Below are 27,895 nucleotides of genomic sequence, written 5' to 3' on the forward strand. Positions count from 1 at the left end.
CGTTAACTCCTACTGCTAATTCATCATCCCGGCACCCGACAGCTAGGCTGATTGTGAGCCTTACAGGACAATAAGGGTCTCGGCTGACCACCAAAAATCAGCCCAAGGGAGGAGGGGTTGATGGGCACGGACCTGGAGAAGGCCTAAGATAAGTGCTGGCTGTCAGTGCAAGGACAAAGAAGGGCAGGCCCTGAGGAGAGAAAGGAGATAAAAAAAAATCTCGACAACTGCTTTATCTGATGAGGGTTATGGCTAATTAATTATAAACTCAATTACCTAACCCTTACTTCAGCAGTCTCTATTCATTAAGAGATAAAACCTGACTGACTGCTAACTTTCTCTTGCACACATGCACGCACAGCACGCTTACTTCAGATTTGCACACTTTAGCGCACGATTTCTTAAAAAAGATCTCCAAAAGACTTACGTACCTGTCAACTTTGTGCTCGCAGGACGGAAGATTTCTCCTTTTTTTCCCCCTACCACCCAAAGCACCCTCTGTTGCACAATGGGAGGGCCAGGCCTCCATGCTGTGCATTGGCATTTAAAAGCAAAAACCAGACATTAAACAATAGACATTAGGGATATCAAAGCCCCTTTTCACAGCCAAGTTTCTGCCTCTGTGGGCTTCTGATCTAGTTCACGTTTTAAATTGAGCTTTTAATTTTGGGTGCTAAAAGTTTGGCGGTGTAGCTCAATGGTATCAACTCAATATTATTCTTCCAAAGTTCGAAGGTAGCCAGCAAAAATGAATTGCATTAAGGTATGAACTCTAAAAACCCTTAGCCAAGCTAACGCTTGCTAATAATCCAAACTGAATTTTGCATGTAACGCATTAAAAATGTCTGTTTTATCACTATTCAGATTCCACTCGCATTCCTGCGGTGCTTGGCCTCTCCTCCAGCTTAAGTTCTTGCCCCCTTGCATCGCGCTTGACACGAGCTCAAACAGCCTCACAGAATCAGTCCTGGCCATTAAAAGAAGGCTCCTCTTCATCTCTTTCCAAAGACTGCAGACCTGTCTTGCTCTCACCTTTTGAATACAAGGATATTCTCAAATCCCTGCTTTACTCTGGTTGCCCTCTGCTCTAGCTCTTCCATTTCTACAGGATAATGTTTTTTACATGGCAGTTCTCATATATATATATATATATAGATAGATACAGATATAAACACATACATATATATATATATGTATGTGTTTATATCTGTATCTATCTATATATGAAATGACAAGGTGATCACATGCACGTGATACTTCACATCATCTCAGAACTTTTTCAAAGAATAACTTCTTCTGCTATGTAGAATGAAGGAACCCAGCTTTGCGCCTGTTTCTTACACTAAGTCTTATTTCAAATTACTGTAAAGTAAGTTTATGATATGACATTTTGGGTCATTCAAGATGGACAGCCTTTTAGGCCATTTTTTCATACTTTGTATACACCAAATGAAGTAAGAACAACACAGTAAAATAATCAGGCCAGCCGATACACATTATGCAAGGTCTTCACTGCAAAGACATGATTATATGATTGCATTTAACAGTAACATTTTGGTCTTGATTATTATTTGGTTTTGGTTATTACCTTATTAAAAAGGATTTAGTTTACTAATATTTATGTGTCTGGACTTGAATGATGTAGTCCAAAGGTTCATTTCACTCCTTTAATTTACATGTGGCAGTTTTTCTGAAACTTGTTCCTGTACTTCATTCCCTTTCTTGCTTGTCTTGAAGATACCCAACTGAGACTTTCAGTTTATACTAGCTTGCTCAGTTTAATCTCTGTTTCCTAAGAAGATAAAATCTATTGTTATACAAATGTAAGACATGTATTTTTTCACTCCCTAATTTAAAAATTTTATTTCAAATTGTGAGTCTAATGATCTTAAAGTGTATCACATGGACAAATTCAGCTATGACTAAAGGATGCCTGCTTTGATAGAGCCTTTGCAAATTTGAGAAGAAAAATTCTTGAACACCATAACCACACTTAGTAGCCAAGTCAACTTTGGCTATCTCTTAGATAAAACATCAAACAGTAATACAGCCTTCTTTCCATCCTGAGCTTCTATGTCTATTAGGAATACCAATTCCGTACTTTCCCTCACCATAACCAGTTTTAAATCCAATTATTATTTTGGTATTTCATACTAGTTCCTTGTCCCCCTTCTGCATTAAGTTGAAAAGCTTACGCCACATTTTTATGTTCAAGTCCTTTCCCCTGAAATATGTACATCTTGCTTTTCAGGCAACAGTTTTAAAGCTTGTCACATGAATACTACAGTTGATGATCATCTTGTGGTTCTTCATAACTTCCAGTCTTTTTCAGTTGATGGCATATACCACATTTCAAGAACACGCATGTCTAAATCCTCTGTATTGTCTCTACTCGCTTTGACTAACAATTCTTCACCCATAAATGCAACTACAGGTGATAACTATGTACTGAATAATAATATAGATTTTTCTGTTTGCATTCTGAAAGATAAAAATAGATCTGCATTAGGTTTATTGCGAGTTATGTATCTGAAGTTGCCGAGGTAGCTGACATCTCTAGTCAGATCCAAAATTCAAGCTGTTACGAAGAGCAGATACACCCATTATCTTGCTTTTCTTTCCCTTAATTGTAACAAGTTCATGAAATCCCTACTCGATAGAAAGTGAAGGATCAAGCACGTACTAAACAACAAAAACCAGAACATATAATTTGTTACTAAGCTTCCTCCACCACATTTCTTCCTCTTTTCTGGGACCCTAAACCCTTCCCCATTTGGATACATGCATCTCCAGCACCTGAATTCAGTTGTGTTCTGACCTTACTTTTCACTAATGTGTATGGAGAAGTTCATTGTTCTCTCTTTATTCGATTTTGCAAGTTGCAAATATTGACCATTTTAAGTCTCTTTCCCCATATATATCCACTTTTATGCAGTCCTATAACTTTTTATCTGAAGGAAGATGAATGTACTTTGAACAAATTACAGCTTAGAAAACAAGAAACAAGAACAGAAACAGTAAAAAAATCCAGTGCTATTCTCCATCAACAATTTCACACAGCTATTTAACTTAAAAATATAAACTACGCTTGAAACAACCATGCACTCTGCAATACTGTTCTCCCAATTGCCTTCCCATCACACTAACAGTATTAGGTAAAAAGGAAGACTTCTCCCATTCATCAATAGCGGAGTTATTCATCCGAAGTTTATTATCTCAGGTAATTTGATCAATACACTTCACCTTTATAGTACAGTTGTCCTTGTGAGCAAAGCATTTTGCGTTTTATAGTGAGATGGTTATTATGAAGGCTATTCACAGGGAAATTCTCTGCAGTTAAAAGTTTTTCCAATTAACTACATTTAACATCATTTAAGCCATAAAATGGTGGTTACATTTCACATCATGTTGTCTAAGTGTGGCAGTGCTTAGAAAGCAGTTAGCACACATTTGGCAAATACATCAACCAATACTTTGGAATGGAAATCAAGACCACCCTGCCAGCAAATAGAGAAAGACCTTTTCAATACAAAGTCATGAATATGCACCAAAAAAGCACGCATGAGAAGATACCCTTTACAAAATTGCAAAGAACCGCCTCAGAGTTTCCACAGCCCTACGAATCCTCTTCGGTATCAACTCTTCTTTTCCCTTCATGCAATGTCAGCACTCTTCCATCATGTTTCTTTATGAGTTTTCTTACTTCTTTTCGATTGTGGTGTTTGTGTAATTGGGCTATGAACTTCCCATGAATTATGGCATATGAGAACAAACTGTCTCATGTCCTTTGGCATGAAGATCTCCAAAACCCACTACCCTTACTCCCTGTCTGAAGTACGTACCACCGGTGCTGCCTCCTCAGTTGCTAGTATTCAGCATAAGGCACTGGAAAAGATGAGGAAAAATTCTTCGAAACAAGAACAAAATAATTAATTCTCGTAGATCAGCTATTCTAAGGAGAGAAACCTCTAAAAACTTGCGCAAAAATAAAAAATTATTATTCCTTGTGAGACATACTCAGAACAAACTAGTTCATTAAAGTCGTATCAGCACTTGTAATTGGCCCTTGTTGGCCAATAGAAGGAGACATTTGCAACTTTTCCCAGGAAATTATATTCTAAATCCTTCATGAGGTGGACCTTGTCCTTTTCTGAGGAAACTTGATAGCAGTCTTTAGTATTCACTGGCATAATTAGGACTGCAGTTAATTTCATTAAATTCTCTTGCTGCTAAATGAAGCAGATTATGAGACATCTTTTATTGCAAGGCATGAAATTACAGCCTGTCAGCTGCCAGTGGTAGAGTAAAACTAATGAATTACAGGGTAAATAACACCAGAATTAACCAGCCAATTTAACATAGCAGAGAACAAAGTCATTTTTACTTAGAGCTCTGGCGAACACCACCACCACCGGGATACCTTTCAGCTGAAAGGGTACCAAGTCAAGGAGCCTCAAAACTAAATAACCAGGAAAAAGCCACATTTATTGTGCAGCTATGTCAGAAAGCCAACACTGCCACTAAGTTATCAGAAATCGGTCAGGTAAATAGTAGATATCGCTAAAATATTTAAATCGCGGTCTCTCCGAATAGCTGGTGCTACAGTACTATTCTTTATTCAGGCCAAGAAAAAGGGCAGACGTGCATTAATTTGTTACTATTATAAGGAGTTTAATGGTGACAGCTCTTCACAGACAGTACCAGCCAAAATCCCCATTAATGAGAGACAGATACACTACCGATAGAGAATAAAAGAAAAGAGAAAGCAAACGTAACTAACCAGTTTCATTTCCCATGCCCGTCCTTCCAAACCTCTAACACGAGGTCCAGAGGGCGCCTTCTCCCCGCACAGCGCCCCAGGCCACCCTTCCCTGCCAGGAGGGCAGGATGGATGCTCGTCTGAACAATGACCATGAGCTTCCAGAAGGCAGGGCTCTTCCCAACAGACTCAAGAAGCCTGCAGGGCTGTTAGACATGCACACAATTTTTTTTTTTCAAACTAAGAGATCTGCTCTGTGTGGGCAGGTGTCCCCCTGTCCCCGTTTTTTTTTTTTTTTTTTTTTTAATTATTTTTATTTTAAAATTTTATTTAACGATACCTTGATACCCATACAGGGCACAATGCACACCTTCAGGGCACTTGCGTGGAAATCTTGTTGTCTGGAAACTGCCAGAGGCCCCACGTGTTTGCACAGGGAAAGAATAGCAAGGTACTTATCGTCACTCATACAAAGAAAGGCAGATACATTAGTGCCTGGAGAGCAGAAAGACTCACTCTTACAAAATCCTGGCTATGCTGGTGAAAGCAAACAATAAAACCAAGGTAGACCACGCAGCTAGTCCAAACAGAAATGTAAATACACACTTCAGTTCATATCAACGTTCTTGCTTTTCTGTGTGTAACCCGGGGATTATTTTCCCTGCTAACATAAAGCGAGAGCACGAAGGGCTGCGTTAGCTGGAAAGCAGACTGGCCTGAGTACAGAATGGCACGGGTCAGCCCCGGCGTCTCCATCTCTAGGGGACAGAGTTAAGGTTGCAGCAATACCTGTGACATTAGCAAGAAAAGGGTCCAGGGAGAGAAAAAGCCCATGTTATTAAATGGACTGATTATTTCCCCATTTTGGCGGGCATGCCGTAATTGTTGTAAGTTGTACACAAACCAAAAGCATTTTAAAATGGTGTTTCAAGTTACATTTTCAGCAGGTTTCTACGAGTCCCCTCTCCCAAAGTCTTCTTTCCAGGCCTTTATAATTTTGAGTCCAAGGTCAACCAAGTTTGATGGAGGAACAGGGGTACTAAAGGGATGTTCTGACAAGTTTTGTGCGATTTTGTATTTGCCTGTACGACTGAAAGTCTCTAGCTTAGAAAACAGACTGAAGTTAGAGCTTGGTCTATTCTACTAGAAGGATGGACCGTGAGCCTGCCTGCAGCTCGGCACCAGCCATAGTACATGTTGTTTCTCACCCCTCAAACAACGCTAGCTGGAAAAAAATTAGGCAATTTGTGCCTTTTTTTTTTTTTAATCTTTTTAGCAGGAATTTCTGACCACAGTGACAGCAGGTTTGGGGATCACTGGTGGTGGAAGACTGGAGATGCTGTGGAGAGGGTTCAGCTCGTGGGAGCTGAAATCAACATGTTAGAGAGGAAGATCACACCGAAAAAAACTTGGTTTCTGTGGTTTCACTGCTCACGGAGCACCTTGTTTATTCTCTCATTTGGGGATGCAAGGATTGCAACTTGTTCGACTTCTATTTTTAAGAGAAAACCCAGGAGACACTGGTTCATCCTCCAGAAGAAATTTAAATATAAAATCCCAAATGTCAAAGGTATTATCTATGAAATCTAGAACAACTAAAAGTAAGTAACAAAGAAAAACTACACAGCAGAATTCGCTGGTCAGCAACATTACCTACTGACTGATAACATATTGTCAGAAAGAACAAGAATTTCGACATCAAATAGACCCTATTTCTAATAAAATTACACACTCACTGCTACTTTTTCTGCAATACGAAGCATAGAAACACCCGTGGCACCAAATTATTCAAACCCATGGAAAAAGCTGCAGGATCTTACAAAATAGCTTTCCTAAATAGAGCGGTGTACTTTGCTTCATGTAGCATTTACTGAAATTTGTTGTTAAAATGAGTGAATAAGTACACCTTACCTGGGAGTAAGAATTTTCCGCTACCTGTGTCAGCATAATCTTCTTTGGGATTTCAGATTTTAAAAATTATCCTTATGCTTCAGTGTTGGAGTGGGAAAAGGCGAGAGCAACAGACAAGGAAAGCAACCCAGGCACCCAAACGCTGCTGTGTTATAGAAGGGCAAAACTTGTGTGCCATCACTGTCAATGGCATACAAGAGAAATTTTGGACCAGGACACCAGCACCGCTCAGAGGGCCTGGAGAAGAAATTACCTATGCAAAAAAAGCATTCCCGCCAAAGAATAAAGCTTAAACCAAACCTGATTTTAGAAGTGAATTAAGACAGGGCTGCATCTGCCCTGAATTCAGAAAAGAGATGTCTCTTGCAGACAGATTCTCCAAGCAGACATACATGTTACACAGGACAGACCTACTGCTCTCTGATGCTTCTGTCTAGCGCAACCGACCTCGCCCACCCCCTTTGCTCAATACGTTAGTATTTCTGTGACTGATCTGGCACTGGAAATTAGCCCCAGCCCATGGAGGTGTTCCACGCTCGAGGCAGAGAGATGTTGACTCTCTTAAGTCCCTCACTGTTTACTCTCCACAGTTTCAAATTCTCATTGCATGGATTTTAGGCAATTATTTTAAACACTGCCAGAGCTATTCTGGACTAACATTGATATCTTGCCTTCATATTTCAACAGTGGAAAAATCAGCACCCTGACAGCATGGATGCATCAACTCCAGTGCGTGTTCCTGAAATCTACAGACTGAAAGCTCTTACGACTGTTCAACTGGAAACAGCTCCAAGGCACTGACAAGGTGCCGAAGGAGCAGAGCACCAGAGGCACCGATGCATTGCTTCAAGCTAGCAGTTGCTCACCGTGCTTCATGCTTAAAGACATCAGCACCTTAAGAACCAGAGGCCTTTAGGGACTGGCGTGCCACTCTCTACAAGATGCTCAAGATTTTCAAGGTTACTGAAAACATCACCTGGTTTTTATTCTCACTTCCCATCGCCTTCGTATTCTTTGTCCAATATTTGTCCTCCTTCCTCTTAACCTGTTTAATACAGATTTTTCTCACCTGGATTGTCACAGCAGCATACTTTTGCATTTGAGTGCTGTCCCACCTATTCTGTTATCCATTGCATTCGCATTCTTGTCCCTCTTACTTTTAAAGCCCCTTGCTTTTGTCCACCTTCTCACCTTCTGCAGAAGCAGGGAGCTTGCAATCTTCGTGCTCCATAAACATGCGAGAAACCTCTCGCTTCACTACATCACACTGACAACAAGAAGTGTCACTTAACTGGAAGTAAGTGTGACTTAATCTGTATCAGGAATTACTGAAATGACCGTGCTGCAAGATTAGAGCACTAACAACAGTGATCACGCATGCATTATTTCTCAGCTACAAATACAGTATTGCCATGAACTACAAATTGACAGCAACATTTGCTGAACAAAGAGCCAATTCTGAAAGTACTCTGAAGAAGTTCTTTGCCTTGCCATTAGCTTAAACAAAACTGACACGTCAATCTTCAAAATGTTGAGTACACTTCAGCAATGGATGGATGCACATGCTTTCTTACTGCAGCAGAATGGGTTTGCACAGCTCATCTGCCAGTCATGGCACTGAAAACCTATGTACTTCAGACCTAAGCTCACACACAAAAATAAATATACACCTATATTTTAAGAATCAGACTTAAGTATTTCTTTTACATCAAGCACCCCAAACTATACATATTTCTATACTTACTCAGTTTGCACCCTGAAAGCAATTAGTTTTCACCCAGTTTGCTCAAAGCTCACTACTCTGCTTTAAGTCTAGGATTTAGAGTGCATCTCTCTCCCCCAAAAGTTTGTTTGCTTTTAATTTGCCTGTGAAACAGCTTGTAAAATTTTGATTCCTAAAGCAATACCCGTCTCCTTAAAAAGTCCCTACTCTCCTCCACTCCAATGTATCGTTCACTTTCAGACAGTAGAATTTCTAAACAATTCAACCACTTTCTTTGCTATTTTAATTGATTTGTCTTTCCAATACCTCCTACATTTGGAGATTTCTTAATTCTTCCCCCCTGAAATATTCACATGAGAAGAGAACATTAGATGTTAATCTAGCTACTTGATTTGTAGCAGTTCTCCAGTTCTCTACCCAACCATTTAAATACTGTCATTCATAATAGGGTGATATACTGTACTATAAACCCTTTTGCAAATGGTACGTCTTGGTATTTTTCTTTTGTGACAAAGAACCATATTAGTTATAAAAGGGAAAGAGACGTACTCAGTGCTTAAGCTGACCAACAGAATCTCCTTGTCTCAACAGTTTCCCCCCCCTTTTTAAAAAGAAAGTCCACACCTCCTTTTTAAAACAAAATCCAAGTCACTAACGCTTATATTGTTTCCTTATAGAGAACATTATATACTCTGATAGCGTCTCAAAGTCCAGAAGCTTTTGTATTAAGCCTGAAACCACCTCGACCTCATCACCCCATACCTGTGCACATGCATCTCAGAGCACAGCAGCAACACTTCTTTTTCCTGGGAAACACACATTAGATTCCTCCGTATAATTACAACTGTCGTAGCTTAGCTGAACTGTCTGTAATTAGCCCTTTAATCTTATAAGCAGTGATCTGATATGGAAACGCACATCACTACTGCTAACATGCCCTGATTATCGTGATGGCCAGTGGAAAACACCTCTAGCCAGAGACAGATGCGGCTTTAGAGCCGTGGAGGTGGGATTCTCTCCCCAGCACTGCCCTGAACCCTTCATCTAATCAGTGCATGTCTTTAAGGAGCTTGTGTGCATCTTGCAGCACCTAACTCTCAGATGACCCACACATCATTCCCGACGCTCAAGTTGGCTCTCCTTTACGCCTGCGATGCGATGGCTTTTTATCCTCAAAGCGTATCCACCACTTGCATTTTCTCAAATACAAAGCCAAGTCGAACTCACAGGCACGCGTCACCTCCCGGTCTCTCTCAGCAAGAGTCCAGAAGAATCAGACAAAGGCTTTGGAAGGAAAGCCGCCCGATTTCCCCACGCAGCAGCCTACTGCAAACAGGCTGCAATGGCCAGTGCCTGTTCTAAACACAGGCACAGCCTCCTGTCACAGGGGGTCGTTGGAGAAGTGTCCTGATGAGATATCACAAGCAGATAAAGGCAGAATATCTTCCAAACTTGGGTTAAACCAGAAAAAATTTGGGCAGCTGGGTTTTAACTCAGGTTAGCTTGTGTTCACCTCCCATTTCTAGTTTGTTCTACCACATTGCCCTTGTTTGCACGGTTATTTTAAACAAGGACGAAAATACACTTTTTAAAGTATACCAGTGCTATGGTAAGAGACAGCACCCAGTGCTTCATCAAGAATCTGCCATCAGTAGAAACCACGAAGGAACAAGGGAAGTCTGTCCCGTGCAAGTAGTTAGGACAGACCAGGATGATCTGGCTTCTATGAAGAGACTTGCGTCTTTACAAGTCAAATCTCATTTCACTTCATGACTAACTCCAGCCCTGGTCCCCGTTCCCATGTGCCTCTCTCCCCAGTTGGCGTTTCAGCTTTACCCTAGAGGATGACGAAAGTTTGACTAACTTGATGGCCATGTGTTTGCTTGGGCTTCCAACACTTCTCATTAACGGCACCGCTGAATGGCACCAGCCCTAGAGCTGAACAGAGCTCGGTCCATCTTCCAGCCAGCTCACATCACGGTCTGGCTTTAGCTTTGGGTTACCATCTCACAGACCATTTTCAATCCACATCCCAGTTTTTAGCCAAACGCATTTGGATCAACTCTCAGTTAAGATGTAGCGAGGCAGCATCAGAACGCTTTACTGAAATCAAAACATTTTACATCTGTTACGTTTGCTTCATGCACTTATTCTGAAATTCTATCAAAAAAGCAATCGAGTTTTTCTGGCAAATTTTAGCGTATATAAACTACTCTGTGTATTCCTCATGATTGTATTAATCCACTCAGGAAAACTAAATCCTGCAGCTTTGTGTTTGCATTACTTTTGTCTTCTCCCTAACACTAGTTACAAGGCCCATTTCAAGCTCTACGCTCTAGGAAAACTGTAAGTGAAGTATATCCATGTCATCTAATCATACCACTCATCTTCAATTTATCTTAACATGAAGGATCCTTTATAATAAACACAACATTCAATTACATGATTTTTCTCCTTGGTCTAACTCATGCAAAATAAACTAAGATTTCATTTTTTAAGAATTGCACTACTGAATTAGTCCCTTTAAATTCAAAATACTTAAGTGCCAACATCTGGCCTGTCTACCGAGACTGCTCTAAAGATGTGTTGATAATTACTGCAGTCAGAAGGCTTTTGAAGAATAAAAGTAGGATCAGAGAAAGCAGTATTTTAGCAAAAGTGCAAGGACTTCTTCCACGGTGGGTATTTTGATGATTGGTAACGAAACAGTTATAGTCAGAGTACCTACATTTCAAAGACCCTCTGCTCCTCCCCGCAAGCAATAGTCCTTCACGGCATTTATTATTTTTAATTTGCCATTACTACTTATACGCTGGATAAATGTGTGTAATGCTAGGGGTTTGGGGTTTTGTTTTTTGTTTTTGTTTGTTTGTTTTGTTTTTGTTTTTTTTTTTTTTAAAAAAAAAAAACCAAAACAAACCAAAACCAAAAATCAAGGAGTGTTGGACCAAAGCCCCCAATTCAGATTCACATGCAATTACTACACAATTAAAAGGTAGCAAAAGAATTATGAAAATATTTAGACTGCCCAAAGTTTGCCTCATTCAAAAAATTAGGCTAAAGGGCTTTAAATGCGTGCTGTTCAGTTTACTCTTTTGATTGCTTTACCACTATGTAAATCAATTTGTTAATGTTCCTTACAAAATGCATGAGCCAGTTATACTGACAAACACACAAAGCTCATTCGTAATTAGCAGTTAATTAGTAAGAAGGAACAGATGCTGTTAGAGTTTCAGCAGGCGAACAGGTTCTGTAAACAATGCTTATAAATCTAAATGAATTTATTAACCACAATGCAACTGTCAACATTTTGCTGGCAACCACACAAATATGGTGGAATCCCCAAAACATCTTTACAACATATTAATAATCGTTGTGTCAACCCAAGTCTAGCAGGCAGTCTCACTTGCTAACTGTCATAAGCCTTCTACTTAATCTTGTTATGTCACTTCTCCGGCCTAATTCCTGGCGCCCGCAGAGGAAGAGCTCCACTCACCAAAGTCAGCCCAGATGCACACAGGCTCACCTCCCTCGGAACCATGGCATTTTTGCAAGAGGAACGTTTGGTTTGAGCTGATACGAACCGAAAACCGACAAGCAGTTCGCACAGCTCTGAAAGCGCATCTCGGTCCTGGAGAGTTTGCAGTCATTTTCTTTACAATCTTTATCACTCGATGAGAGATCACTACTACGAAGGCATCCTCCAGATCTCAACCACTAAAAATAACTAAAGGTCAATCATTTCCAGTCTCCATTTATAGAATCATGCACTCAATAAGCCACCGAGTGACCCCATTGTTTGTTTTGTTTTGTTTTGTTTTTTTTTTTCATTATCTGAGTAGATGTAGATGGATTAAATAAAAAGAATGCCTCTTGTAAGCATTTCCTAGATGCAACTATTAAAGCAGTATCTAGATAAACCATCTTGAGTCAAAGGCTTTTGGCCAGGGGCCAGTTCTTAGCCTAAGGGCAACCGTGAAGATACCTTAGTGACCTCACTGCTGTCAATCTCTGCATGTCACATTGAGATTCCACCTTGATATATTACACCATTTCAGCACCGGAAAATTCTAATAAATTTTTTAAAGTCATATTACGGCCTTCTTTACTGATGTTCCCTTTTATACCTACATTGCTTTCGATCATTCCCTCCTCCTCTCCCCCAAAGTACTCTGACACCTCTTCCCCATGGTCTGTACTCGCTTTCAATGCGCAGCGCTCCAGGATCCGCAACACAGCGGCACGCAGAACAGGATGAGAGCACCCCACGTCTATGAAACTCTCCAAAAGCTTCACAGGAGAGACTGCCTGGCTTGCTTTCTGCTGGCTCCAGTCCTACTTGCTGCACTGTTAGAGGGACCAAAACCATGGAGGTTGGGGGAACCCGTTCTCCACTGGCATCAAGCACTGGGCAAAAGAAGACAAGGATGCTCGTGTTAGAGCCTCGGAAAAATCAAAAATGCTCTCTCCCTTCTCGTACGAACACAGCACTGGAAAACAGATCCTTGACCGGTTCATCCTAAAGAGCAACATCTGTTCCTTTTATACAGACATAGTCAGGTGGACTATTTTTGCCTTTTTTAATTTTTTTTTTATATACAAGAAGCTCCTGCCTTACTATCTCTGATGAGGCTGATGGGTCTTCCAGCACTCTCCTTCCCCCCTTTTTCCATTCTCTTTCCACAGTGTCTCAAAGGATGCTTACCTGATCTGTTCCAAATAAAAGCTGGAATATCTCCTTTTGAATCTTAATGATGTGCAAGAGCTATATAATCACACCTGATGGGTCAGCTAGGAAATCATTAGCTACTAGTCAAACCCAGAAGTTTTTCCTTATCTCTTTTAAGAAACAACTAAGAGCATTACATTTGGATAGGATCAAAAAAAAAACCAAAGAGGACGAAGTTGAGCACCTCTTACTGGCAATCATAAGCAATCAAGAGCTCTTACAGCGTTAACATGGCTATCAAAACATTAAGCAAACAAAAAGTTTTTGTATTTTGTCCTGAAGCTGTTTTATCCTATTACTTTCCATCGCTGCCCTAAAAGGCCGTGTTCTCCTTTTGCTCACTTCGGAGATTGTGTCATACAGACAAATGGAATATTGTTTTTGAAATTGTGTGCCCCCTGCCAAATCGACACTAATGAACATTTAAACGCATTTCTTTATTAAGCAAAATTTGGTTACAAAATTGAATACCGTGTTTACTATCCCATGCATTGTACCACAAAGACAACTTTTTGATCTGGGAAGAGTTAATAAAGCAAACCACCCTGAAATGAAACTGGTTAATTCATTCACAAACTACCAGCTTCTTTTCGTTAGGAGGACCAGAGACTCCCATTAGCTTGGGGCCATGGTCATCAGCAGTGAAAAAAATGATAGAAAATTAATTTCTCTGAAAAGTTTATTAATAATATCCTATTTATAGATCTTTAAATATACCTGTGGAGCGGCTGGAGGCTGCTCACCTTGGTTGTGGCACACTTGGGACTATCCCTGCACAGTTTTTGCAGGTACTTAGAGATAAAATAAGGACGAATTATAGGTTGGGAGACAGAAAACTCATTTGAGGGACTCTCAAATACTAGGAGACCAATTAAAAGGAACAGAGTAGGAATTCAGTCCTTATAAGCCAAAGACCCAACTCCCAGCTTTCTCCTGCAACCCCCGAACGTCTCAGGAAGGCAAATCAGTAGAATCCAGAAAGCAGGAGGCAGTGGATGGCTCGGTGGGACAGACTGACAGACAAAGAAGAGAGAGATGTCAGTCAGAGACAGCGCAGCGAGCCCAACCACGGGCAGCCTCATCTCCTTCCACTGTTTGGTAGCACAGAGGTGTGAGTTAAAGCAAGCTTCTGGCAACTGCAAAACGAGCCCATTAAATCCAGGAACTTTTTAATGCTATTTTATTCCAAATACTTAGAAGTGCTGTTTTTCTTGGGACGGTATCTGAAAATCATCAACAGTAAAACACGCAAAACCAGCTTCTGCAGTCAAATGTAACATTATTCCAGGCAGGTACATGTAGCTGTAGCCGTTCCTCTGATGTAAGGGCACATTTGATCTAATTGGAAAAAATATTTCAAGTGCACTGGGAATAGTCACTGTTAACTGAATGCAACAACGAAAAAGGAAAAAAGAGCATGCAGACCCGAGGGAATTACCAAATCAATTAACAACTAATTCAGGAACTAATTTCTGTATTGCCTCTTAGCACAAAACTGTATCTTTAATTTCTCCTGCAATAAGCATCACCATGATAGTCCTAACACACTCTGACGCTTTAAATGAGTTTACAAGTATCTATTTTTGATTGGCTATATAACATTATTTCTTCACAGTTCAATGCAACCACAGCCAAGTGCTCTGAAATATTTAATTATACTGGTAGCTACCAGTTAACAATTTACAGAGCCACAGTGAGTACAAAACATTTTATAACTAGTAATCAGCTAATTAAAAACACAGTAAAATGTGTATGTTCTGATTATAAACAATTGCGGAGGAATTACACAGAAGATTTCGGCACTAAGAGTATTTGGCTAAAACCCACACCCTTGTGTTTGTGCAAGCAGATCTGGATACTGATTACTGTGATTAGACAGACGTGTGACAGAGGAAATTACACCTCGCATTAGATATAAATAAATAAAACTATGTTATCCGCCAGTTCCTTGTAAATCACATCATTTCTGAGTTTTGGAAAGCCACCCTCCAGGGACACGGCTACTGGCTTGCCGACAACTACCGAGAAGCCTACGTGAGCATCAATAAATGAAAAGCAAAGCAGCGGTGGTTTTGGGGAACGCTTTGGTGCGGGAGCTGGAGCAGAAGCAGCAGCACGGGGCTGTGAGTCTCTTCCGTGGCAGCGGAACCGGGGTTTCGGTGCAGGGGCTCTGCAGGCAGCCCCCGGTGCAGAAAGGCACGTTCCAGAAGACACACTTATAACGAAGGGGAAGCAAACCCTAGAGCCGTGTGCGCCCTCCAGACGTTTGCTGCCAGCCTTCTTTGGAAACGCTTTTGGTTGTTACACGCCTTAGCTGGTTTTATTTCAAAACGTAACGTGCTTCTGAGTGCAGAGAGAAGCAATAGGATAAGCCCTAGCGCTCACCAGCGGGTCGCGGGGCCTAGCGCACTGGTTGTAGCATCGCGTGTCCGTCCTGCTCTTCCCATACCATTTTGTTTGTTTTATTTTGTTGTTTTGTTTTTGTTTTTTTTTTTTTTTTTTTTACCCTGTCAAGTCAGATGAATTAAGCACGAATAGACGCGAAGATGGTTGCTTATTTGTTCTCTCTCTTGGTAGACTCGAAGTAAAGGTTCACGTTCGAGAAAGCCGCTGCAAAAAAAAGCATTTGTTGTTTCTGACGGTGGCGGGTCTCGGGCCTGACACTTGCCTGAAGCGCTGCGGCGCTCTTCTGCTAGCGAGGACGACTAAGGACATCAGTTTGACTGACTAGACGTGGCAGATGATCTCTTTTCAAAACCTGTTTCCAAGACGCTGGCATACTCGCTGCAGTGCTCTAACGGCTGTACAGACAGCCCTGGGTATTTTAGGGGAAAACAGATTTCAGGTACGATGTTCCTTCTGGTTCAGTGGGAAGGACCAAGCTAACACAGAGTTGTGTGTTATTCCACAAGAGCCACGTAACTGTTACCATACACATAAATGCCCCAGATAGAGTTTAAAATTAACAAAGGAAAAGGAGGTTAGGAAGAGGAAAAGCACTAGTCAAGCAGAAGCAGGACTGACCTGCACCTGTAGGGAACTGAAGAGAAGGCTGAGCAGCACAGAGCAGTAGGCAGACAGGAGGTCAGAAAGATAACATGGGGCAAAGTCCATTAAAATCCAAATTAAGCTTTAAAAACCTCCTTTTTGAAGTTGGGCAATGCAGACTGATAGGGAATAAATGTGTTACACTCCCACCTATTTGGGGTAGAAGGTTACAAAAAAGACAACTCTGGAAATGCAGTGATCAGAAATAAGAGCAGAAATGCAAGCCTAAGCTTGGACATGCTGAAGGGAGGAAGGAAAATGGTTGGTACCAAAGTGCTCCTTTGGCCGGGCTGGGAGGGGCCCGCTGCTCGAGTTTCCCAGCCAACCTTCCTCAGACACGTATGAAGAGTGAATGCTGAGCCTAAGTCTAATAAAAGTTTTTCTTAAGCTTCTTGCATTTGAAAGGCACTTCCTAAAGTCCTCAGGCCAGGGGCTGTTGTGCAAGTGTAGGTGAGCTAAGTGAGACTGGGTAGGAAAAAAAATAATCATGGAGAACTAAAACAACTCCCAATTTCCCAGAGAATTTTTTTCTATAGAGCAGCACACAGACAATGTATTAAGAGTTCACTAGCAAAAAACCTTAATTAAATAAAAATTACGTATTTTGGCTTTAAGTACATCTTAAAAATAGCACTGATTTTTCCCTGAATAGGAAAGTTTTTGACAAATTGCTTCAGTTGCATTCTTCTAAGGCTAGGGCACTGGGGAAAGAATTGAAAACTGACAAGGCAATGGCCAGGCTTGAAACAAAAAAAGTTAACAGGAAATTCTTGGGAGTACACAGCTCGATTTAAAGTTACTTTAAAAAAAATGTTGATAAGAAATCATAAATTGCAACACTACTACTCAAATATTTCAGAAACTACTTAACCAAAGGCACATTTTTTTTCATGCAAAGTCTGACATTTGTTGAAAGCATTTACAAATAGTTATCTTTGCCAAGTTTAATGCTATTTTTTATAAAATTCAGATGCACATTGTAAAGTTCCAGTTTTGTTTACGCCCATCTTAGGGAAAAACTGCAACTTGTGCACCCAGGAACAAATCTGTTCCTTATGGAAAGCAAATCAGTGATGCCATCCCCACTTGCTGACAAAGCTCCTATCTAAGCCCGGACCTAAAAAATATTTGCCATTTTTAGTTCAGAGTTAAAAAAAAAAAAAAAAAAAGACAAAATATCTAATTTCATTGAGATTACATTAATGTACTTAAATACGCCAAACTGGTAGGCAAAGAAGGTCATTTGAAAGATCACCTAAAAGTAAAGCCCAAATAAGATATTTGACTTTCTCCATTAATACAGCCATTTGCAAACTGAGAGAAATGAATAGATTCTGAAGTTCACCTTTGCAAGTCATGGATGGCAAATTTTTCACTATGTCATCAGCGTAACAATAAGTATTAGAACATTTATTTTTAATCCAGACTTCAAGATTTCTATTCCTAAATGATGCAGGAATTTGGGGGCACAAGAGGTGCAGCACCTCCTAGGGTAAATCAAGGGTTGAGGCAACCTGTCAAAATCTATTTTGACCAGTTTTTGGTAAAAGAACAGTCAAGGTTATATAGCTGGACTATATAATAATATGAGCATCTGTGATTAAGTGCAAATGGCAAATAGAAGAAGGTCTGAAAGCAGAAAGTCAAGGCCAGCTCTTACGTATTTATTTACACTCTAATCTGGGGGGGGGGGGGATGGGGGAAGGAGAGAAAAAAAAAAATAAAAAAAGAAAGAGCACACAGCTGCCATCCCAAAAACAGACCTCCCATCTGCCACCCACGATTTGCATGTCACCTTCTCCAGGCTCATTTGTACTTCATTAACTGCCATTGACTTAACAAGATTTATGCAAATGACACCATAGGAGCTCGCTAACTCCCACTGCAATCAAGTGATTATGTATGTACAATTCTCCACAGCAATGAAAAATTAATACATGACAAGCCCCCTCACCGCTGAGCTGAGCTTCTTGCTTTTATTTTTCTTGTTGTGCTTTTTTTTTTTATTTGAATATGCCCTACTGATAAAGATTTAGCAAGACTGCAGAAAACAAAGTAATCTTTCCAAAACGCGACAAACCGCCCCCACCCTAGCAAATATGTCAATCTAAACGGTACAGCCTACAGTGTGCCTCAAAATACTCACTTAGGCTACCAGGAACAAGTCTTCATTTTCAGAATAAATGGTTTTGAACAGAGGATACACTGGAGTAAGTCATTCACCCTAAGTTTGCTTTAAGGGTACTATTAGCTAAGCTACAGAAGACGCCTTAAATATTTTTAGTTTAAGCGCCTTTTTCTCAGAAATATGTGACTTTCTATGGATTTTAACTTTGGGCTAATACTGTTCTGGACATTTTCTGACTCGATTTGATTAGTACAAGATATTTAAATAGCACACAAGCGAGACTTTTTTTTTTTTTTGGATTTTTTTTTGAAAATTGTGGCATTTGCAGTTCTCAAAGGATGCTAACAGCACAGGATTTAAGGCATGCTGATACCACTACACGTGTAAAAGGTGTTTGTACCTCCCTGAGAAAATGGCCTTCCCAAAATTTCACTCACCTCAGGTTATTTTAACAAAAGATAGCAGCCACATTTTGAAAACATGCCTGCTTTTCATTGCCTACATTTTGGGTTTCTGCTTGGAGCAAGAAGGTTCATCAGAACAGTTTTATATGGCTTAGCCCAATAAAACCGTATTTAGCCCGGTAGTGAAAAGTGATTTTTAACATTTAAAAAGGACAGAAAACGCAAGACCATTAACACTTTTCGACCAGACTGCTTTGAGTTAAGGATAAAGCCCTGAAGGAGAGAGGTGTTTCCCTGGAAGGAAATAATCCGTTTACAATTTTACCTATTTCCCCCAAAAGCTCAATTATTCAGGGGCGGAGAACAGGAATTCAGGAGCAGGTTGCAACTCTTGGCTTCTTTTGACCAAAAAAACCACACCGAACTCTAGCGGCGGTGCGGGTTGGTTGCCTGGGTCCTAGAAAGGCCGGAACACAGAATTACAAGAAACTCTTTGTGCCAGCACAGCTTACTTCACAAAAACGTCTACGTCCGTTTAGAGAGAAACCAGAAGAAAAATTAAATGCCCCTACCAAAGCCCAGCTCCTCCACCAGTTTAAACTGTCTCCAAATATACAAACGCATCGCTCTGATGACAGACATCAGCCAGAGCTAGGTTCAACAGCTGCAATACAGGCCTGATCTGTGAGAAACACCGTAGTTGAGACGGATGACAAACTCCTCCTCATCACATTTTCTACACTTCGGAGAACGCCGATTTTGTCATACATTTTTTTCTGGGCTTTCCCCACCACACACAAATATACTTGACTAATATCAGCTCTTCTTCCTGCCTTTCACGTGTCCCTTTAGTACTGGAGGAAATGTAACTTTTTCCCCCAAACCAGAACATTTCCAATCTCCAGTGAACTTACTTCATTTTTTTTTGTTTTGTTTGATGTTTGGCTTATGGGTTGTTTGTTTGGTTTTGGTGCTGTTTTGTGGGTTTTGGGATTTTTTTTTTTTTTTTTTTTTTTTTTGAACTTGGGAAATAGTATTTCTGATTTTTGGGAGACCCTGGCTTTCAACATCTCAATAGTAAGACTTTTTTTTTTTTTTTTTTTTTTTTGTAGTTACATTTTTCCCAAGTAGCAGTGAACTGAGAACACAAAATCCACTGTACTTGAGTTTCAATCAGAACATACTTTTTTTTGGGGGGGGGTGGGGGGAGGTGGAGTGGGCTGGGTTAAATCTGTTGCTAAGGTCAAACCAACACAACTGAAGTGCTAATCTGCAAGTATGAGCTTGGACTTCTGCCTTGCACCAGAAGCAACGCCCTGCCAGCAGCCAGTATACAGTATTGCTGGTGTGCACACAGAGTAAGAACCGACAGAGAATAAAACAAAATACTAAATACTGACAACAGATATTAAACAGGCCTGGTCACTACATGCTTTTGAAGATGTCCCAAAGACATAATAGAATGGTATGTGCATGAAGCTGACAACGGCATTTTGCTCCACAGCTTAAAGTCAGAGGACATTTAACATAAATGGAGATTACTCATGATACTAGCACAGGGTAGCGCAGCAAAGTGACTTTCAGGCTAACAGGAGGACAAACACTGGAAAACATGGTGACAAAAAAAGATTAAAAGGAAAAGTCTTTTGATGATATAACAAGATAGCTCTCCCACAGCAATACTGTGAATGCTACAATCTGCATTCTACTTCCTGCAACCAGATTTCTCTTTCTATTTCCTGACCATTTATCACAGAAACATAACATGATGGAAGGGGCTTCTCACTGTAAGAAGCACAGTAGCATGACATACTATGATATTTAGGTCAAAAAGTTCTTTTTTACATCCCTCTGACTTACTCACCGCTAATGCATGAAATAAAGGAAATGCAATCTTTCCTAGCAGGAATTTCTACTGCCTCAGAGAAACATCCAAGTACCTGGCACCTGTAGAGCCCACCAAGAACACAGTTGTACCAGCAATTTAACTCAGTGCCACCTGTACTGAGAGGACCCCTCCACCTAAACAGTCGGTAGACCAAAAGCTATCCCCCTCTCAAACTTCAGGAGCCCCTTCTGCCTGAAATAGAATAGTTTGTAATCGAAGACCACTTCAAGCTAACGTATGTTTATTAACAGTAACGAAACACTGTCAGTATGAATACACACTGGACATAAATTTTTTAATTTAATGTTTCTACATCTAAAAAGTATTTTTTCCTCCTCAATCTTTTTTTTTTTTTTGCTTCAATGGCTTGGTGGTGCTGGTCTTCTACACTTCACTGAAGTCTGTCTGTCTAGAATGTAGAGAACCTGTGAACTCCAAATCCATTCTCTTGACACGTAAGTATGAAGCGAAATACCACTGACAGCAGCCATCCTCCAGCACTGCGTCTCGTTCAACCTCCCTTCTCCTAGCACCCTTCCAAAATGCCGACAAATAGGACGTATCTGCTGACTACAGACCTGCTCAAATATTTGCTGATAATTTCATGTATGTGACAAAATGAAATTACCATAATTGGGATTCATAACAAAAAGTACACATTCCCAAAAGACTGGTCATACTCAATATACAAGTAGGGGTTGGAGGGGCAATTTTTCAATACAGAAATTCAAGAGATCGTAAGGGACATTTCATTACAACATAGTATAGTGCAATCACACTTCAAATTTTTGACCAAATTAATTTCATATAACAGCATTTTAGAAAAGAACAGTATGCATGCTCTGAATAAATACTGAAAAGTGTATTCCTCGGTTTTTAATTCTCAGCTGCATCCACATACACTTTTGTTTAATTAGCATTACCCAAAAGAATTCCAGCCGGTCTAACCCATCTAGTACCATACAAAAGCTGTAGAAAAAAAAAATTGTAGCTAGTTTTAAATGCCTGGAATCTCCTCCCCCAGATGCAGAGCCAAATACTGCGCTTATCTGTTTTCAAACGGCTCTTCTGAATTGCAGTGTGTTTGATTAAAATTTGTCTACTAGAGATTTGCAGACATGACAGCGCTTTTGCTGCCTGATGGTCCCAAAAGGTCTTTTTAACTCCCTTTAAGAAAGAAAACCACTGCAGATAGTTAAGGATACAAAACCATTTCTCCCTCACCTGCAAAAAGACAAAAAAAAACCCCAAACCCTAACACGCATAAACTGACCCCCAAATAGGAGACCCAGCGCTACCTGGGAAGATGAAGCATGGACTGAGGAAAGATTGGAAGAGGCAAGTGACCCTCTGGAGGGTAGGAAGGCCACCAAAATAAACTGGAAACAAGTGTGCGAGAAGAAAATAAGCTCCCTTCCCTCAGCACTCCTTTGCTATCTCCAGCAAAGTAACTCACATGGAAGTAAACACTTGCAAACGCATCACAGAAACTATTTGTAAAGCATCCTGTACAAATGCTTAGCGTGCTGTCCTCAGCCACATGACTTCAGTATAATTTAATTTGAGAAAGTAAATGATCTCATTCACCCAAATATTTCGCATCAAATGTCAGCATTGCTTTTGCCTTTCAAAGGACTGTTCACAGCTACAATTTAGCATTGAGTTTCTGGGCTAATGAAAGTGCATCTAGGCTAGTAAAACAGACCAAAACAAATCCTTGAATTCAAGTCCTGTTGTGTAATGAGGAAGTTTAATTAAGGCCACACATTACAGCTGTAAACGTTCTCTTATATAATAAGGTCTAAATGAAACTGAACCTAATCAAAGTTACAATTCCTTCATTAGCAAATTACAAACAAGAGCGCACAGCTGACACACCGGCTATGATTATCACAACTAATTGCCTCGTTGTTACAAACCAGCCTGAAACTGTGTTCAGATGTCCGTCTGCAGTAGCAAATTAGGGCCACATCAGGCTATTTCTGCGATCACAAGGGGCTCTTGTAGAGCGATCTGATTTACCCTGCCGACTGGCAGCACACGGCCCAATCAAAGCCCCCTCTACAAAGGCAGCTTTGAAGCCAGCACAGCCTAGAAACCCGCTCCATATGCAGGCCGGCAGACTGCACTTCATTAGGCCTGTTGTCACATTTTCCCTCTTCTTATTCTAATGATCCTATTTTAATACACATAGGAACCCCTCCTAATTGATGTCAAGTGAGTGACTTCCACATTCATCACCGGAGCACATCAAACACATCTTGGCGCACGGGCCGCCATCAGAGTGCTTAAGACCCGAGGTGTGTCTCCAACTATGGAAAGCAAGGGGGGGGAAAAAAAAAAAAAAAAAAAAAGTATTTTGGCATTACCTGTTTAATTGGGATTGCGCGACCGCTTCCAATGCTATCTGTTCTGCTCTCCAGGACCTTCTTCTCTTTGTCTGGGTCACTCCCTTTCCGAGACTGCAGAGCAAAAAGAAAGTTTGTGCTCCGTTAAATGAAAAGGTCCACACAGAGGATGCTTTTATTTTTTTTCCCCTTTTCAAAGCAATTAAAAAGAAGTATTTTGACACATAAATACAGACTCAAAGTGTGCAGGTTAGAATCTACAAAAGCACACAAGCATCCCAAAATCTGCATACTAACACCACCTCTAATTTTCAACCATCCACTTGTTTGAATTGGTGTTTGGGTTTAAAGAGTTACAGTTTCACTGTCTGAAGGCCCAGCAGATCAGAGGACACATTTCTGAAGTCTCCAATAGTAGCTCCAAAGAGGAACCTCTCATTAAAAAAATCTGATATATACATGCACGCATTTAACTGACATCTATGTGCTTCTTAGAAATATCATCAACTACTTAAAAATCGATTTTATGATGCTGGCTTTGATCTCGTTGACTTTTTTTTTTTTTTTTTTGTACTTTTGGTTGGTTGGAAATTCAGAATTGCAAGAAAAGGTAGCAATTGATGCTGAAAAAAGTTATCTGAACACAATGAAGAAAAATCAGCATGAGAAAAATTTAACCAGTGTTTTAAAAACTGAATTGCCTGATCTTGGTTTTCTATAATGCTGGAACTGCCCCAGGAGTAATCTCACAGTGCTCACTTCATGACTTTATAAAGTTATATAGAAATTTTAAGAAGTTATTCAGATTCCAGTCCATTATTGTGAAAGAACGCACAAGCATAATGATTTTGACAGATTTATTTTATTACAAAAAGAAGACCTGAGAGTCATCCTCCTTAATAACTGAACTGACAAGTGACAACTTCACTCCATTACTTTTCAATAGGAACATTACTCACACAATATCGAAAATGGGAAAACATTTTCATGTGCTTTTCAAATCAGAGATGATATATGAAACGAATACATTTGCGATGTCCAGTACCACAATGGGAGGTTAATGAAAACCAGAGCGACACAAGATCTCGCTTTTCATTTTCAGCGGAAAGAGATGTTTGAAAGACACTGAAATTAGGAGAACGATTAGGATCGCGGAGAGCTTACACCCGTTTTCCATCTTCTACGAAGGGGTGGAAAGAAGAAAAAAAAAAAAAAAAAAAAAAATTCCCAGCGCAGTTGCCTTCAGGCGTGAGAGGAGGGAAGAGGAGGGAGAAAACCCAGGGAGGAGGACTTCGAGTACCACCATTCTCAGCAACACATTTACCCAGCAGGGATCCCGTGCTGCTTTCCCTGCTCCGCCGGGAACGAGCTCCTATCACTAGTTACTATGGTTCAGGGCAATGGAATGACGTGCCGGGGAATTAAACAAAGAATAAATGAAAGCAAGCAAAACAAGTGGGAGGGATGAAATCCAACGTCCAGGATAACTATTGTTCCTCGTCCTTCAAGACAGATTTCTGAATCTGAAAGTGCCACTTCCCAATAATACACGGCAAAACAATGCTTCAATGGCGCAAAGCGCCCGTAAGTGACATTTTAAAGAAACTCAGCGAAGGTAGCCAAATCCTTGGGAGGGAAGTTGTCAACTTGAATGTTTCTTTTTTATTCATCATCTTAAAAGAAAGGATCCTGCCTCTGAAAAGCAAGCTAAATATCTACACGCTACTACTCATTTTTATTTTTAAATCATCACATCTTCCATTCCGTAAAAGTAACTGCATCTGGAAATAATACACTGCACGTAGAAGGAAAACAGCTATGTGCAAAATACTGTCAAATGCCAAAGTACAGAAACGTAGGAATTTGTTGGGCAAATTCTATTCTAGCTGCTTATAATCACAGAATGCATAAAATTTTCAAGGGGAAAGTCTTCGCAGGCTCCACTATTTATGAAGACAAATCATGCAGTGAAATAGAGATACATTCTGATCTTTTATGCTTTTGTAACCTATGACACACACAATGCGTCTTACATCCCATAGTGTAAAAAAATACACTCTAAACCATACCGGATCAACATTTGCTAAGACTTTTTCTGATGTCACATCCATGTATTAAGTTGTTCCTACTTAGAACTTCATTCAAGCGAACCAGAAAAAGTCCAAAAAAATTAAAACACCTGCATGAACAGCATTTGACTCATTTCCCCTTTGCACTGCAAGTCATACTCAAGCTTAAGTCAACATAAAACCTTACCCACGTAAGGTCTGTGAGCACCTCAGTGTGTGCACAACCAGAACCCAGTATCAGCAGTCCAGACAGTCCCAAAAATAAGAGCACTGATCTCTAACAGTATGTACTGAGACAGAGAGTTATTTTTAGCTTTTAAAAGGTCTTGCCTGCAATTCTGCAAAGATGTAAGGCAGGTGATACTGGATATGAGAAAGGAGATGCATCTTCCTGTACCAGAAGTTCACTCACCCCATACGGGATTGGACGTGTAGTTACAATCAGTTCTTTGCTGAAGTGGACCTTGCATGTGTCTTAAATCCCCACCTGCACTATACACTATTATTCAGTTGTCCCTCTTAACACACTGCACAAAACAAAGGACATTTACACCCTTCTGCTAATATTTGATCTATTTTATCACCTACGTAGAATGTCAGCTACCGCAACAATAGCTTTACAGCAAATATTAATATTCAAATTAAAAAAGATCAGACACTGCATTTAATGCACTTAAACATCAACATGCTTAAAATTCTCAACCCTATTCCAACTCACAAGCTGTAACTGATTTAAGAAAAATCACATCTATTTTCTACTTAACTCAGTTTTCTTTGAACACTAAAAGATCGTCACGTAAGAAACTAAAAATACTACCTATGCTAGAAAACAAGGGGTAATTTGCAATTAAACAGAAATATATTTGATTCCGAGTGATAAGCGCATAAGCAAGTAACAGTCTAGGAAAAAAGCATAGGAAGAAACCCAGAGCTAAGCAGAAAAATATTTTGATTATGCACTCTGCTCATAACTAGACAGAAAATACTGGGCAACTATTTATTTAATTAGATAATTCCAGGTTATAACTAGGCTGATATGGCATGAAACCTGGCTTACAGCAGGGTCAGTGTTAAATACTTCAGGACACGGACTCCAGAGCAACTCATTACAGAAATTTCAGTATGCCCAGATATTAAAAGACAGAATTAATTCTGAAAAGTCAAGTTGTTATTATTCTTTTTTTTTTTTTTTTCCATAGGACTTGTTTCCCCCCCATTTTCCTCCCAGTTATTAGACATTAAGACAACTAGCAACATCCTCTCATATTAGTCAGTTTGGTTCTCACTGTGCTATTAATTATCACAAACCAGAGCTTCAGTCTATTTACGTACAGCAAATGCAGCTGACTTAACCTTCTTCTCAAACCTTTTTCGCAATTGTAGATGGGTTTATTTTTCTCAATTCACTTTCTCAAATTTACACTTACCCAATTTAAAACCACCCCGGTTTCCCAAATGTCAACACCACCTACATCACCCCCGACAGCATTTCATGCATCCTTCAGCCCAGAGCTGGCCAGCGAAGGCTTTTGGGGGGATGCTGTAGCTCTCGGCTCCATTTCCAGGTGTTGCTGTGCCGGTGGTTCCTGGGCTGACACTGACACCTAGTGGGGTTGTAACTCCCGAGCTCGCCTGCGCGAGCAGCCGCCAGCCCCACGCCTGCTGTAAAAACACCAGGCGTCAAAACCGGCCGCTTTTTCGGGGGCCACTCGTTTTTGCCCATTTTGTTCTTTTGCACCTAGACGTTTGCACCGAAACAGAAATGCCTGGTGTTCATTCCTTTGTAGGAGAGTTTGAAGATCTCCTCTTAAAATATCACTGTCGGGATGGAGACGTGAAATGCGATCCCTGGGACTCTTGTCATTCAGCGCTCCAAAACAATGACAAAACTTTCTACTTGCTAAAGGCCAAGAGGTCAGATTTTGTTTAGAGTACAAGGAAATGGTTCTACCATTTTTGTATGCGGTTCCCTGGATACAACCAAGGAACGAGCTAGTTTCGGGAACTGAACATTACCTCTCCTTGGGAATAAAAAAAAAATATAAACTCTTTACTGTGACAGGGAAGTCGTGGCTTTCTAAACGCAACTAATGTAGCTACGCTCACCAAGAGACTTACATGTGAGCTCACGGGGATTCTGTGTTTGCTATCAAGCACGTTAAATGTCAAAAAACTGCTTACAAAGCCACAATTACGCACACAATACAATCCCAAAGCTTTCAGCAAGACTGCTAAACGGAGGAAATCATCACTCAAGGCTTCATTATCATCTCCCAAACTACTTATGCATAACAAAAACCTACAATATTGGACCAGTCAAGCTTTCTATTTAGTACATTTTTTTTTTTGTCTCTCAATGAAGCAAAAAACAGATGGTTTGGGAAGGAAAAAAGTCATTTTAATCTCCATCATCTCTCTTAACCCTGGAAAAGAAAAGTGAGTTGAGACTGAATAGTAATGAAACTAGCATGGGGTAGTTATTTTGCCGTACCGTGTGGTACTCCCATGGTAAACCCCAAGACCTCTCTACAAACACAGGAGACCTCGCAAGGGAGCCCTGAGTCAGCAGCATGACTCAGTGTAAAGGCAGGATTGGGGAGCAGAGGCCCAGCTTTCTCTCTGATTACTGCCAAGCCCAGGAATCTAGAATGAAAGGTTAAATCTCAGGTCTGAGAATTAAAGTTGGACAAAGGCTCCAGAATTCAACTGCAGATACTCACTCGCTTCACTGTAATTCCCAACAGAATAACTTCACTGCATTTGGTTTCTGTTTAAGTCCTCAAACAGAACCGCCCCATGGTAAATCTAAAATGTTTTTGTTTTCAAGCCTACAGATCCGTATCAATTCTCCTGTCTGGATTAGACCAGCTCAACTCAATAGGGTTGAA

General features: G+C 40.4%; 1 protein-coding gene across 13 annotated transcripts in view; it reads right to left on the bottom strand.

The window, feature by feature from the left end:
- AGAP1 (ArfGAP with GTPase domain, ankyrin repeat and PH domain 1) overlaps positions 1 to 27,895 on the bottom strand; it is a 390,393-nt gene that overhangs the window by 166,599 nt on the left and 195,899 nt on the right. For all 13 annotated transcript variants that reach the window (XM_042784244.1, XM_042784242.1, XM_042784241.1 and 10 more), the window contains one exon: positions 22,960 to 23,052. In XM_042784244.1, the coding sequence (XP_042640178.1) occupies positions 22,960 to 23,052 (93 nt within the window). The remainder of the gene's footprint in view (positions 1 to 22,959; positions 23,053 to 27,895) is intronic.

The sequence above is a fragment of the Tyto alba genome, unplaced genomic scaffold, assembly GCF_018691265.1.
Source record: "Tyto alba isolate M040663 unplaced genomic scaffold, T.alba_DEE_v4.0 Super-Scaffold_7, whole genome shotgun sequence".
NCBI lineage: Eukaryota > Metazoa > Chordata > Aves > Strigiformes > Tytonidae > Tyto > Tyto alba.